Source organism: Emys orbicularis, chromosome 17, assembly GCF_028017835.1.
Source record: "Emys orbicularis isolate rEmyOrb1 chromosome 17, rEmyOrb1.hap1, whole genome shotgun sequence".
Taxonomy (NCBI): Eukaryota; Metazoa; Chordata; order Testudines; family Emydidae; genus Emys; species Emys orbicularis.
In genome coordinates, this window is record NC_088699.1 from 22,809,766 (window position 1) to 22,823,738 (window position 13,973).

Consider the following 13,973-nt stretch of genomic DNA (forward strand, 5'->3'; position numbering starts at 1 on the left):
GCACGGCTCTGGGCATGGCCCAGGAGGTGCCATGCGGAGGCCTCTCCGGGTTCCATTCCCCCCCCCCCCCCCCGCTGGACCCCTCCTCCCCCAGGTGCAATTGGTGGGGGGCTTGCTCATTGCCCTGCTCTGCCCACAGCTCCTGCAGAGATGGCTGGTGTCAGAGCAGGTGTGGGAGCGTGCCCGCGCCATGCGGGTCAGCACCCACCTGCTGAAGGCATATCTCCAGACGGTCACCATCACCGTGAGTACTGCCCCACCTGCCTCGCCCAGTGCCCGCCTGCAGCAGGCTCAGGCACTCTGCCTCTGCCCCAGGGCGTCCCCACGGGTCCCATATGGGGAAGGGCAGAGCGGGATCCCTGGGCCCCAGCAGCCCCGGCACAGCAGAGAGTGGCCCGGGGGCAGCCCCTCAGTACCTCCCTGGCTGTGGGCACACTCAGTCCCTGCGGGGAAAGGGCTGGTCCCTGGGAGCAGGCAGCTGTTGGCAGAGTGAGGTCGCTTCCTGGTATGGACCAGATCCTGGGCCAAGGCGAGGCAAGGGGCTGGTTGCACCCAGGCCAAGCCCATTTGTTGTTCTCTTTCTTTTCCCAATCAGACACAGATCCCTCCTGGCCAGTTCAGCACTCTGGCTGGGACGCTGGGCCCCTACACCTGTGACTCACTGGGCAGCATCCGCCAGGGCGCAGGGGACGCCATTGGGTGCCTGCTGGACATACAAGGTGCGGAGGCCTCAGGGGCAGCGGGTGCCCTGGGGCGAATACGGGGCCTGGTCAGAACACAATGCAGCGGGTATCCTGGGGTGAATAGAGGGCATGGCCCAGGGGTGGTGGGGGGCATGGCCCAGGGGTGCCATGGGGCAAATAGAGGGCATGACCCAGGGGTGGCATGGCGTGAATAGAGGGCATGACCCAGAGGTGGCATGGGCCCTGGCCCAGGGGTGTCCTGGGGTGACTAGAGGGCATGGCCCAGAGGTGGCATGGGGCCTGGCCCAGGGGTGTCCTGGGGTGACTAGAGGACATGGCCCAGGGGTGTCCTGGGGTGAATAGAGGGCATGGCCCAGAGGTGGCATGGGGCCTGGCCCAGGGGTGCTGTGGGGCGAATAGAGGGCATGGCCCAGGGGTGTCCTGGGGCCTGGCCCAGGGGTGCTGTGGGGCGAGTAGAGGGCATGGCCCAGGGGTGGCATGGGGCCTGGCCCAGGGGTGCTGTGGGGCGAATAGAGGGCATGGCCCAGGGGTGGCATGGGGTCTGGCCCAGGGGTGCTGTGGGGCGAATAGAGGGCATGGCCCAGGGGTGTCCTGGGGTGAATAGAGGGCATGGCCCAGAGGTGGCATGGGGCCTGGCCCAGGGGTGTCCTGGGGTGACTAGAGGGCATGGCCCAGGGGTGGTGTGGGGCCTGGCCCAGGGGTGTCCTGGGGTGAATAGAGGGCATGGCATGGGGCCTGGCCCAGGGGTGCTGTGGGGCGAATAGAGGGCATGGCACAGGGATGGTGTGGGGCCTGGCCCGGGGTGTCCTGGGGTGACTAGAGGGCCCATTCAGGGTACGGCATTGCAGGTGCTTTGAGGTGAATAGAGGGCCAGTAAGCGTGTGCCGGGCTCAGTGTCATGAGGGGCTGGGCCCTCAGTCTCAGCAGCTCCGAGTGCACTAGTAATGGCACCCAAGGGGCAGTGGCTCAGGCCCACAGGCCAGGCTAAGCATCTTCCCCTGGCTGATCCCTGCAGTTGCCAAGCAGCCCTGGACCCTGAGGGGCCGAGACAAGGCGTGGGCGCTGAGGCGCGTGTGTCAGGAGCTGCAGAGTGCAGATCCCGAGGAGGTGTGGGACGCGTCTATCAAACTGGCCAAAGTAAGGACTCCAAGAGCTGGGACAGGCAGCTACCGGGCTGGGCCACCTGGGGAGGGGGCTACTGGGCTGAGCTGCTTGGGGGAGGCCTCAGGGGCTGGGGCAATGAGCTGGCAACTGGGAGGCTCCTTGTCAGTAATCAGGAGGGGGTTCATAGGGCCACAGGGGTGTGCTGGGTGACAGTATGGATCTCCCATGGGCAACAGCAAGGGGCAGAACCAGGAACTCCACTACCTGGATGCGGGATGCCCCAGCACTGCGCAGACTTCCCACGCCCCTCCCAGCTGGCTCTGGCTGGATCTCTGGGGCAGGGATTCTCCCCAGAGGGGCCAGGAGCCTGCAGGGGAGCACAACCAGGGCCAGCCCCGCTCCCTGCTCATGGCCAAACTCTCCCTGGGGCCCTGCCTGGTTGAGGAGTTGGGCTGATCCCAGGCCGTGGCTGTGCCCTTCTCTCTGCAGCTTGTCAGCAGGGCCCTGCCCAAGGCGGAGATCCTGCCCTTCACCCAGACCCTGCTGGAGAGCCTGGGGGCCGTGAGCCAGGCCTGTGACCAGGCCAGTGTCCTGTGGTTTCACACGCTCCTGACAGACCGCGCCAGTGACCTGACGGACACAGTAAAGCTGGGCTGGCCGTGGGTGTTCGGGGCTGGGTTTGTGGGCAGCGGGACTCCCTGAGACTGTCTGCCAGGGGCTCTGATTGAGAGCTGCAGGGAGGCAGCAGCCCCTTCCCCCAGGCACGGGGGTGGTGGTGAGGGGGGCTGGGTGAGTGGAGGGAGATATGTGGTGGGGAGGGGCCGGCTGGGGGGCCGGGTGAGTGGAGGGAGATATGTGGTGGGGAGGGGCCGGCTGGGGGGCCGGGTGAGTGGAGGATGATATGTGATGGGAAGGGGCCGGCTGGGGGGCCGGGTGAGTGGAGGGAGATATGTGGTGGGGAGGGGCTGGCTGGGGGGCCGGGTGAGTGGAGGATGATATGTGATGGGGGGGCCGGCTGGGGGGCTGGGTGAGTGGAGGGAGATATGTGGTGGGGAGGGGCCGGCTGGGGGGCTGGGTGAGTGGAGGGAGATATGTGGTGGGGAGGCTCCTCCTGTGCTGGCAATCCCGAGGAGTGGGTCAGGGTAACCTCTCTGTCGCGGGCAGGTCCAGGCCATCCTGAGCATCACCAGCACCTACCTGCGCTGCCTGGAGGACCCTGAGCCGAGAGGGCTCCTGGCCCAGGCAGTCTCACTGCTGGCTCAGCACCACCAGGAGGCTGTGGTCACCTACCTGCTCCAGCACCCCCTGCCGTTGGATAAGTGAGTGCAGCGCCTGGCCCAGCACAGGTCTCCTAGTGGTGGGGTGAGCCACATGTACTTGGGAGCAACCCAGGAGGTGCCCTTTGCCCCACATCCTGGTCCAAGGGCTGATGTGATTCCACAGCTTGGGCAGGACTCCTCGGCTCTTTCCTAGCGAGGTTTATCACACGCACCCCCTGATCTCTGGGGCAAGGGCGGGGGGAACAGGCGCAGGCTGGTCCTAAACACAAGCCAGGTGTGTGCCCAGATTTGGCCCAACATTTCTGGGGTCCTGCTGAGTCAGCCTCACTTCCTGCTCCACATGCACGGCCCCCTGCACTTCAAGGGGATGGGTCCAAGTTCAGACCCCCAAGCTCCCCCAGCCATCGGGGGTGCGGGGCTGCCTGGGGAGTCCCCGTCCTTTGTCTGGAAGCCCAGCCTGCAGAAGGAGAGGTCTGACCCGCTCTGGCCTGGGACTCAGGAGAAGTCCTTTTGCAGCTGAGAATCCCCAGGGCCAGGCCCTGACTCCCGAGGGAGCATTAGAGGGGCAGTAAGGCCAGAGACTGGTCTCTAACCTCCTCTTTGAGCTGCCCACACCTTTCACCCCAGGGCCTTAGGGCGGGCGCTGCCCACGAAAAGGGCCCCAGCTGCAGCGAGGTGGCGGCTGGGCCAGGAGCAGGGGCTCCCACTGATGGGTGTCTCTGGGTCTGCTATGCTCTAGGGACAGCAAGGAGCTCTGGGCAGCTCTGGCTGCTGAGGATTTCTTCCAGGACATCCTAAAGGATTTGCTAGACCGGATCCCCAGGGGGCCAGCAGCAGAGCAAGGGGCTGAGACCCAGGAGGTAGCAGTTACCAATCCCCTCTCGGTGAGTGCAGGGGGGCTGTGGGTGTGGCAGCTACGGGGAGGGGGCAGCCAGCCCCCCACCCTCCACCAGCATGGGGCTGTGGGACAACTACCTGAAGGGGGGTTCCAGAGAGGATGGAGCTCGGCTCAAGGAGTAATGGTCTCAGATTGCAGTGAGGGAGGTCTAGGTTGGATATTAGGAAACACTATTTCAGTAGGAGGGTAGTGAAGCACTGGAATGGGTTACCTAGGGAGGTGGTGGAATCTCCTTCCTTAGAGGTTTTTAAGGTCAGGCTTGACAAAGCCCTGGCTGGGATGATTTAGTTGGGGATTGGCCCTGCTTTGAGCAGGGGTTGGACTAGATACCTCCTGAGGTCTCTTCCAACCCTGATATTCTATGATCCTATGACACAGTTCATGGGCTGCTGGATCCCATTGCTGGCTGGGCTGGGAGCTGCTAGGTCCTTCCAGGGCAGATTTCATGGAAGGAAGAGGGCCCTGGACTGGCATAAGGCACAGACCCCTTTGGGGCAGGCTCTGCCCCCTCCACTCTCCGCAGACCCTTCTGGGGCAGAGAAGGGCCCATGGGCCATGTCAGCCAGGGGAGCGGAGCTGGGGGGGGGGGGGCGTAGCTCCTGTTAACGCCGTGTGGGCCCATCCCACAGGTGGTCTGTGCCATCGGTGAGGTGGTGATGGGGACAGCGGTCGGGGATGCGCTGGGCTCGCTGCTCCCTGAGCTCTGCTATGCCCTCCTGTACCAGCTCAGCTGCACCCCGGACAGCGACACGCCATTGCCCTCCAGGGCTGGGAGACCCCTGGCCAGCCCAAAGGGAGCTGCACCGCCACCCTCCACCCCCCGCAGGTAACGTCTGGGGCAAGGGCACCCCAGCCCCTCAGGTAGAGTCTGGGGCAAGGGCACCCCACCCCCATCTCCCATTGTAACGTCTGGGGCAAGGGCACACCACTCCATCCCCGCAGGTAACATCTGGGGAAAGGGCACCCCAGCCCCTCAGGTAGAGTCTGGGGAAAGGGCACCCTGCTCCCACACTCCACAGGTAGTGTCTGGGGCAAGGCATCGCAAACCGACCCCAGCCCCCCACCCCTCACCAGCAATGCCCAAGGATAAGGCCACCCCCACCCCAGCCCCCCGCCCGGCACCCACCATCCGTCATAGGTAAGCCCAAGAACAAGGACACCCCTTCCCATTCCCCACCAGCCACCCCTCAGAGGAAACACCCAGGGGGAAGGACACCCCCCAGGCCCCCATCCGTCCCGTCCTGCAGTCAGTGCCCAGGAAGGATCTGGTGCTGCCAGCCCCACGGTCTGCCGCTGACAGGATCCCTCTGGCCTCTGCCCTCCCCCATCTCTGCTCTGTTCCCCCTCCCCCGCTTCAGCTGTGCCCCTTAGCCTGGGCAGTGGGGCTGGGCCCTGGGATTCAGGCAGCTGGGTTCTGATCTCAGTCCTGCCTCATTCTCTAGGCATCCCTGGCCAAGTCCCAGCCCCTCTCTGGGCCTCAGTTTCCCTCTCTGTCCATGGGGGTTAGCGACACATGGGGGGCACAGGGCTGCGGAGGGCCAGGCATTAGCTGGATCCCGCAGCCCCGTTCACTAGAGCAGGCCTGCTGTCTCCCCAGCCTGACAGTGGCGGCACTCAGAGCCGTGCTCGCCAAGGGCCTGCAGGACGTGGCCAGGATCCTGGACAAGGAGCGAGGCTGGTGCCTCCTGGAGGATCCCCGCAGCTTCCCCGAGGGTGTCTCCCTGCTGGCAAGGTGAGGAGTGGGGGGCGATGTGGGGCAGGGGTACAGCCTGGAGTGGGTGACTGTCACAAATCCACAGGGCAGGCTGAGCCTCCAGCCCTTCCGCTGTCTCTCTGCAGAGTCCCCAGCGGTGCGCTAGACCCTGGGCCTCCACTTTCTGAGCTCAGGCCCCTGTGAAGTGAGGCAGCGACGCAGGCCAGTGACTAGTGGCCGGGGATACAAGACTGCATGGCAAAGCAGAGCTCCTCTGGGGGTCTGTGCTGGCCAGCACCTCCCTCTCTGGTGCCAAGACTCCTGGACTCCGTCTGTCCCTGCCTGGCTAGTAGAGCTCTCATACCCCAGTCTGCCACGTGGCAGCCCCCCATCTCCCAGCACCGTCCCCCTGTGATCACTGCTCCCTTTGGCTGCCAGGCTCCCACTGCATCTCCCAGGCAGTGTCTTTCTGACGGGCACTTTTCCTGAGAGTTCATTCCTACCAGCCCGGACAGGCTGCAGTCTACGGGCCGTTTACCCAACTCTTGCTGCTCCCCAGTCCAGAGAGGAAGGGAACCCCTTCACACCAGTGGGTAGCAATCCAGAGTGAGAGGGGAAACTGAGTCACACATCCTTTGCAGAAAAATATTCCAAACCTTTCTGCCTCCTCTACAGTGCCTCTGGGGCCCTTGGGCGGAGGAGCTGGTTTGGGCCCACTCACCCCCTCTCCCCCCGGGGTGCTCAGAGCCTCTGCAGGCAGCTCTTGCTTAGCTCTGCCAGCCCAGACTCATCCCCACTGCTCTGTACACTGTCCTTGCCTCCCCCAGGGCTCTGGTGCAGGTGGGCGATGCACCGCTGGATAGGATCCTGCAGCTCCTGTCCCCATCCCTGAGCTCCCCATGTGAGGACTGGAGAGTCACCGGCACGGCCTTCTACGCCGAGGTGAGACGGGCCCCAGACAGGCGCTCCCCTGGGCAGGTGATGGAGTGGGCACGGGGGGGGAGGGGACAGCTGGGCAGGCAGTGGGATGGGCCCAGGGGCTCTGTTCGCCCCTCCATTTTACATAGAACCCCCTGAGAGCCATCACCCCCGGCAGTTCTGCTGCACCCCTCGTTTTCCTGGCCAACAGTGGCACACGGAGGGCACGTTCTGCCCCTCCTTTCAGGGGAGCAGGGCCCCGCTGCCCATAACATGGGGGACAGGATTTTGGGAGGCTGGGCAGAAGCTGAGCAACCCCGCTCTAGGCCCCGCTCCCTTGCACCCTAGGGCCCCTTGCTGCACCTTTGCTTCCTTCCGGCTGGAAGTAGCCCCTGTTCATTGTGCTGGGAATCAGAACCGACACCAGGGCAGGCCTTGCTCTCCCTTCCCTGCTCCACCCCGCTTGACACCCCTTGGGGAGATCAGAGTCCAGCCCCAATTAGCTCGCCCTCCAGTCCAGGCTGCCCGGCTCGCCCTCCTCCTCTGGGCGGATGAGCAGCCAGACAGCACCCTGAGGTCACAGGCCGGCACTGGCCATGGGCCCAAATGGCTGCCCTGAGCCAAAGCCCCACGGACTGTGGGAAAGGAGGATCCCAGCCCTGGGACTGGCCCATTCAGTGCACTCCGCCCCTCCCAGCAGGCCAGGCCAGGCCTTGGCAGACCCCGGGCAGCAGCAGAGGCAGGGTCTGGCCCTGTCCAGCAGGCTCTGGAGAAACTCCCTGCAGAGCCAGCCCAGCCATGCCCATCTCCTCTCCAGCCAGGCTGGGACAGACTGGAGGGCTGGGTCCTGTGCCCACTCTGCCACTGGCCCCTCAGTGAGTCACTTCCCCGCTCGCTGCCTCAGTTTCCCCAGCCGCTAAGGGGACAGCGAGACCCAAGCACCCCCTGCGTGCAGTGCGCTGAGCCCGGGGGAGTCACCCCACCCCATGAGAGCGTTGAGAGGCCCTGCGGTGCCTGGCAGAGCTGAACCCCCAGCCCGGAGCCTGAGGGAGCTGGGGCTTGGCTCTGCCCCCGAACTGCCCGACGAGTGACTCCGGCCCTGGCCGTGATCTGCTCCCTTGTCCCTCAGCTCCTGGGTCACCCCGGGCTGCAGCAGAGGAAGCTGCTGAGACCCGTCCTGGAGCAGCTGGTGGCAGGGGTCAGCGATGAGAGTGACAGCATCCGCTGGCTGGCGGTGCGCGGGCTGGGGAACATGGCCCAGGGGCAGCCGCACAAGGTGGGCAGAGGGCAGTGGGGCTGGGCTGGGGCAAGGGGAGCAGCGCGGCCGGGGGAGGGAGCGAGTCCAGGGGCTGCATTTTTGGTTTACAGCAACCCCCCTCGCCCTGGGCTCTAGCACTAGAGGCAGTCAGGTCTGGGGGGGTCCCCAGTGTGGCTGGTGCCACCTCCCCTGCACCTGGGGCAGAGACGGAAGCAGGAGGACCCCCAGCCGGCCCCTCTTCATTACATATCACCCTCCACTCACCCAGCCCCTCCCGACTGCACCCCCCAACTCACCCAGCTCCCCAGCCGACCCCTCCCGACTGCACCCCCCCCAACTCACCCAGCCCCCCCAGCCGGCCCCTCCAGACTGCCCCCCAACTCACCCGCCCCCCCAGCAGGCCCCTCCCCATCACATATCACCCTCCACTTGGCCCCCCAGCCGGCCCCTCCCCATCACATATCACCCTCCACTCGGCCCCCCAGCCGACCCCTCCCCATCACATATCACCCTTCACTCACCCGGACCCCCAGCCGACCCCTCCCGACTGCACCCCCCCAACTCACCCAGCCCCCCCAGCTGGCCCCTCCCCATCACATATCAGCCTTCACTCACCCGGACCCCCAGTCGACCCCTCCCGACTTCACCCCCAACTCACCCGCCCCCCCAGCCGGCCCCTCCCCATTACATATCACCCTTCACTCACCCGGACCCCCAGCCGACCCCTCCCGACTGCACCCCCAACTCACCCAGCCCCCCCAGCCAGCCCCTCCCCATTACATATCACCCTTCACTCATCCGGCCCCCCAGCCGACCCCTCCTGACTGCACCCCCCCCAACTCACCCAGCCCCCCCAGCCGGCCCCTCCCCATCACATATCACCCTCCACTCACCCGGCCCCCCAGCCGACCCCTCCCGACTGCACCCCCAACTCACCCAGCCCCCCCAGCCGGCCCCTCCCCATCACATATCACCCTCCACTCACCCGGCCCCCCCAGCCGGCCCCTCCCCATTGCATATCACCCTCCACTCACCCGGCCCCCCAGCTGACCCCTCCCGACTGCACCCCCAACTCATCCAGCCCCCGCAGCCGACCCCTCCCCATCACATATCACCCTCCACTCACCTGGCCCCCCAGCCGACCCCTCCCGACTGCACCCCCAACTCACCCAGCCCCCCCAGCCGGCCCCTCCCCATTGCATATCACCCTTCACTCACCCAGCCCCCCCAGCCAGCCCCTCCCCATCACATATCACCCTCCACTCATCCGGCCCCCCAGCCGACCCCTCCCGACTGCACCCCCCGCAACTCACCCAGCCCCCCCCAGCTGGCCCCTCCCCATCACATTCCGCCCTCCTCTCACCTGGCCCCCCCCAGCGGGGCCTGCACATCCCGCCCACTCACCCAGGCCCCTCAGCCAGCCCCTCCCCATCACATATCATCTTCCAGTCACCAGGCCTCCAGCCAGCCCCTCCCCTCCCCACCGCACAGCCCCCCCACTCACCTGGCCCTCCAGCTGCCCCCTTCCCATCACATTCTGCCCTCCACTCACCCGGCCCCGGGGGGCACTGGGGTGTGTCTGATAGTTGGGTCCCATTCAGGTGAAGACGCACAGGCAGCTCCTGCTGGACACCCTGCGCCACCCCCTGGCTGAGCCCAGCAGCCCCCAGGTCGTGGGCGAGAGCATGCGGGCCCTGTCCAAGACGCTGGGGCAGTTGAGCGAGAGCGACGTGGGCCGCCTTTCCCAGCCCATGGCCGCGCAGGCCCGGGCTCACTTCCCACACGTGAGTCACCCCGGGGCACGGACAGAGCTCTCCCCCTGCACCCCCAGAGCAGGGGCTCAGGGAACCGGGTCGCAGGGACGCCCCCATTGCCCGGTTCCCCCGGCCAGCTCCAGCTCTCCAGGCACCGGACCTGGGAGCAGGGAGTGCTCGCTGCCCCTCCCCTGGGGCTGCCATTGCCCAGCAGCTCTCGGGCGTGCCACTGACCCTGCCCTCTGCTCCCTGCGGCAGGAGGACGGCGCCGTGCGCGCGGCAGCATTTGGCCTCTTCGGGGCCCTGGCCGGCTCGGCCCAGCACAAGCACCGGCAGCTCTTCGCAGGGGAAGTGAGGAGCAGCTGGGCCGCTCTGATGCTCCATGTGCGGGACCCAAGCCCCGAGGCAGCCACGGTGAGATGCAGGGAGAGCCCCCCGCCGGGCCTGATCCTGAGACACGGGCGCAGAGTCACCGACAGGGACAGAGCCCCCCGCCGGGCCTGATCCTGAGACACGGGCGCAGAGTCACCGACAGGGACAGAGCCCCCCGCCGGGCCTGATCCTGAGACACGGGCGCAGAGTCACCGACAGGGACAGAGCCCCCCGCCGGGCCTGATCCTGAGACACGGGCGCAGAGTCACCGACAGGGACAGAGCCCCCCCGCCGGGCCTGATCCTGAGACACGGGCGCAGAGTCACCGACAGGGACAGAGCCCCCCGCCGGGCCTGATCCTGAGACACGGGCGCAGAGTCACCGACAGGGACAGAGCCCCCCCGCCGGGCCTGATCCTGAGACACGGGCGCAGAGTCACCGACAGGGACAGAGCCCCCCCGCCGGGCCTGATCCTGAGACACGGGCGCAGAGTCACCGACAGGGACAGAGCCCCCCGCCGGGCCTGATCCTGAGACACGGGCGCAGAGTCACCGACAGGGACAGAGCCCCCCGCCGCGGGCCTGATCCTGAGACACGGGCGCAGAGTCACCGACAGGGACAGAGCCCCCCGCCGGGCCTGATCCTGAGACGCGGGCGCAGAGTCACCGACAGGGACAGAGCCCCCCGCCGGGCCTGATCCTGAGACACGGGCGCAGAGTCACCGACAGGGACAGAGCCCCCCGCCGGGCCTGATCCTGAGACGCGGGCGCAGAGTCACCGACAGGGACAGAGCCCCCCGCCGGGCCTGATCCTGAGACACGGGCGCAGAGTCACCGACAGGGACAGAGCCCCCCGCCGGGTCTGATCCTGAGACGCGGGCGCAGACTGGGACAGAGCCCACCGCCGGGCCTGATCCTGAGACACGGGCGCAGAGTCACCGACAGGGACAGAACCCCCCCCCCCCCCCCGCCGGGCCTGATCCTGAGACGCGGGCGCAGAGTCACCGACAGGGACAGAGCCCCCTGCCGGGCCTGATCCTGAGACGCGGGCGCAGAGTCACCGACAGGGACAGAGCCCCCCTGCCGGGCCTGATCCTGAGGTGCGGGCGCAGAGTCACTGACAGGGACAGAGCCCCCCTGCTGGGCCTGATCCTGAGACGCCGGCGCAGAGTCACTGACAGGGACAGAGCCCCCCGCCGGGCCTGATCCTGAGGTGCGGGCGCAGAGTCACTGACAGGGACAGAGCCCCCCCTGCTGGGCCTGATCCTGAGACGCCGGCGCAGAGTCACTGACAGGGACAGAGCCCCCTGCCGGGCCTGATCCTGAGACGCGGGCGCAGAGTCACCGACAGGGACAGAGCCCCCCTGCCAGGCCTGATCCTGAGGCACAGGCGCAGACAGGGAAAAGGCCCCATCTCAACCTGCTCGCACCGTTTTGCCAAGGAGGGAGGCTGAAAAGTGATGGGCGATCCTGGGCCAAGGGCTGCCCTCAGAGGAACCCCCGTGAGCTGGGGGTGATTGGGAGCAGAACTGAGGGTGCATTGAGGGGGGCTGGATGGGGCTTTGGGGGCACCTGGGTGTATCCCATTGGAGGGGTGTCACAAGTCTGTCCGTGGTGGGGCACCCCATTTAGGCTACATGGGGGTGCACACGCGGGAGTCCAGTTACTCCACCCATGATGTGTCAGTGTGGGGGCTGGACCTCTCCAGCCCAGGGCAGCTCCTTAGCCCCGTCCATGCTAGGGTGGGGTGAGTGACCCCCTCACAAGAGGGTTGTGCAGGGGTCACTGTGTAGCGGACCCCCCTTGTGTACCCGATCCCCGTCCCAGCAGGGTCCCCACACCCACCTGTCTGGAATCGACTGTCCCTGTGGATGGGGCCCTGACTCACCACCTCTCTGCTTCCAGGCCTGCTACACTGCCTTCCAGGCGTGCGCCCCGTTCATAGGCCTCACGGGGCTCGAGGGAGCCTTTGACAGCGGGCTCCTGACAGGCGCCTCCGGGGAGAGGCACAGACACTTGATGGGACACGTCTGCAAACAGCTGGTGAGAGCTGCTGAGGCTGGGCCATTCTCTGTGACTGCTTTAGACCCCAGAGCGGGGTAGCCCATGGGGGCCCAGGCTGACCCCTCCCTCCCTCCTGCTCATGCCCTTGCTAAGGGCCTCAGGAGCAGCTCCGAGAGGCAGGCTCTGGGCACATCCCTGTGTCATGGGAGCTCAGGGCTCTACCGCTCTGTCGTTTAGGATTTAGCCTCCCCAGCCCCAGGCGGGGTTTGGTCTGATTTCCCCAGCCCCCGCCTCTCCCCCTCATTCCCAGGATCAGGCTGTGGTGAGCGGGTGGGGCTGACGTCTCTAGGTCAGGAGGAACTCATGCCATCTCTGTCGCTGGTCCCTCCTAGGCCCAGAAGGACCCTGCGCTGCTGGAGAGTCTCGTCACTGAGACCAGCCTGCACCTTCACAGCCGCTGGGAGGGGATCAGACTGGCAGCAGCCAAGCTGGCAGGTGAGACGGTGCCCAGTGATCAGCACCCCGATGGCGACAGGGAACAGGGTGGAGTGACCCTGCCCTCGTGGCCAGGTTGCAGCTCCGGAGCCAGCCCCACGAGGGTGGTGGTGTGACTCCAGGGAAAGCCGGGAGACGGGCCCAAGACAGGGCCATTCATCTGACCCCTTTTGAATGCCGTGGGAGGGTCTGATTTGAACCCCTGGCTCTGAATCGGCCCCTGTGGCTTGGGCCCAGGTTGTCTCCAGCCCCAGGAGGTGCCATGTTGTGGTTCTGGTCCAGACAGTCTCATGAGAACAGCCATTCTCGTGAGCCCCTGGACCAAAGCCTAGGGCTTGGGTGCAAGGTGTCAGGAACCCACCCTGCCTTGCAGTGCCCTGGGACAACATGCTCCTCTTGTGTCTCCAGGGATCCTTGCAGAGAACATGGAGGCCCAGCATGTCCAGCAGCTGGATCTGGGAACGCTTCTGTGCTGTAAGTTCCCCAGGCCACCCCAGCCAGCTCCTGCCCAAGGAGCCACCCACCAGGGCCCATCCAGCTGGCACAGAGCAGAGGGGGCAAACACCACGAGAACTGCTGATGCCGAGGGCCACGGGGAACAATGCCCTTGGGTCATGGGGCAGCTGGCAGGTGAGCGTGGCTGGAAGCACACGGGCTGGACAGTGGGGGCCAAACCCCCACTCCCAGTGGGACAGCGTGTCCAGCCTCAGCAAGCGACGCCAGTGAGCTGGGCAGGCGCTGCCATTGCGCGCGCACACAAACAAACCCAGGACTGAAGGAAATGCCCCTGGTGCTGTCAGTGCCTGGTCCGCGTGCTGGGGGCTCAGCCCATGGTCAGTGTGGTCCTTGCCCCAGGGATCTGTGTTGCTGCACAGGTATCTCATCCCAAAGGGGTTTCTCTTCCTCCCCCCAGCTCTCCGAGCGCTGCATGGTGACCCCAGCACTGCTGTCGAGATTGCTGCGGCAGAAGCCGTCAGCACCATCAGCCAGAAGCAGCGGGTAGCCCTGCAGGAGCCAGGTCCCAGCCACACAGCCCCCAGAGGCCAAGGGAGGCTGCTCTTTGTGAGGAAGCTCTTCAAGAGGAAGGGGAAGGGGAGACCCCCGGCAGGGCCCCTCGACACTGCAGAGTCAGAGAGCGTCTCCAGCAGCTGATGTCGGAAGGAGATGGGTGCTGCTGTCAGAGCAGAGGATCGGGGCCTTTGGAGCCACGTTCCCCTCGCTCAAGGGGCTCTGGACAGTGATGTGTATATGTGTGTATATATTCTGTGCCTTTCCAGCCGTGGTCTGGGCTTTGCTATCTCAGAGTCTGAGTCCAGGGCCCCAGGCAGTCGGAGCTGGGAGCGTGGGCAGCTCACAGACTGGGCTGCTGAAGGCGCAGGGGCCATAAATATGGGGACGATGGGGAATATCCCCCGGCACAATTGGATGCCCATGGGGTGAGATGGCGGCTGGGTGGTGCTATTGGCCAGGTGAGTCGCAGGCCGGCCTGCGCCA

At 66.2% G+C, this 13,973-nt stretch overlaps 1 protein-coding gene across 1 annotated transcript in view; it reads left to right on the forward strand.

Moving 5' to 3' along the window:
• The window catches only part of LOC135891040 (maestro heat-like repeat-containing protein family member 2A), a 40,899-nt gene extending 27,268 nt beyond the window's left edge, over positions 1 to 13,631 (forward strand). Inside the window, exons 26-41 of the mRNA XM_065418528.1 lie at positions 140 to 244; positions 596 to 719; positions 1,720 to 1,841; positions 2,298 to 2,450; positions 2,973 to 3,127; positions 3,828 to 3,972; positions 4,616 to 4,812; positions 5,584 to 5,718; positions 6,507 to 6,621; positions 7,727 to 7,873; positions 9,457 to 9,639; positions 9,868 to 10,023; positions 11,886 to 12,023; positions 12,377 to 12,479; positions 12,888 to 12,953; positions 13,393 to 13,631. Of these exons, the coding sequence (XP_065274600.1) occupies positions 140 to 244; positions 596 to 719; positions 1,720 to 1,841; positions 2,298 to 2,450; positions 2,973 to 3,127; positions 3,828 to 3,972; positions 4,616 to 4,812; positions 5,584 to 5,718; positions 6,507 to 6,621; positions 7,727 to 7,873; positions 9,457 to 9,639; positions 9,868 to 10,023; positions 11,886 to 12,023; positions 12,377 to 12,479; positions 12,888 to 12,953; positions 13,393 to 13,631 (2,283 nt within the window). The remainder of the gene's footprint in view (positions 1 to 139; positions 245 to 595; positions 720 to 1,719; positions 1,842 to 2,297; positions 2,451 to 2,972; positions 3,128 to 3,827; positions 3,973 to 4,615; positions 4,813 to 5,583; positions 5,719 to 6,506; positions 6,622 to 7,726; positions 7,874 to 9,456; positions 9,640 to 9,867; positions 10,024 to 11,885; positions 12,024 to 12,376; positions 12,480 to 12,887; positions 12,954 to 13,392) is intronic.
• The last annotated feature ends 342 nt before the right edge of the window (positions 13,632 to 13,973 follow it).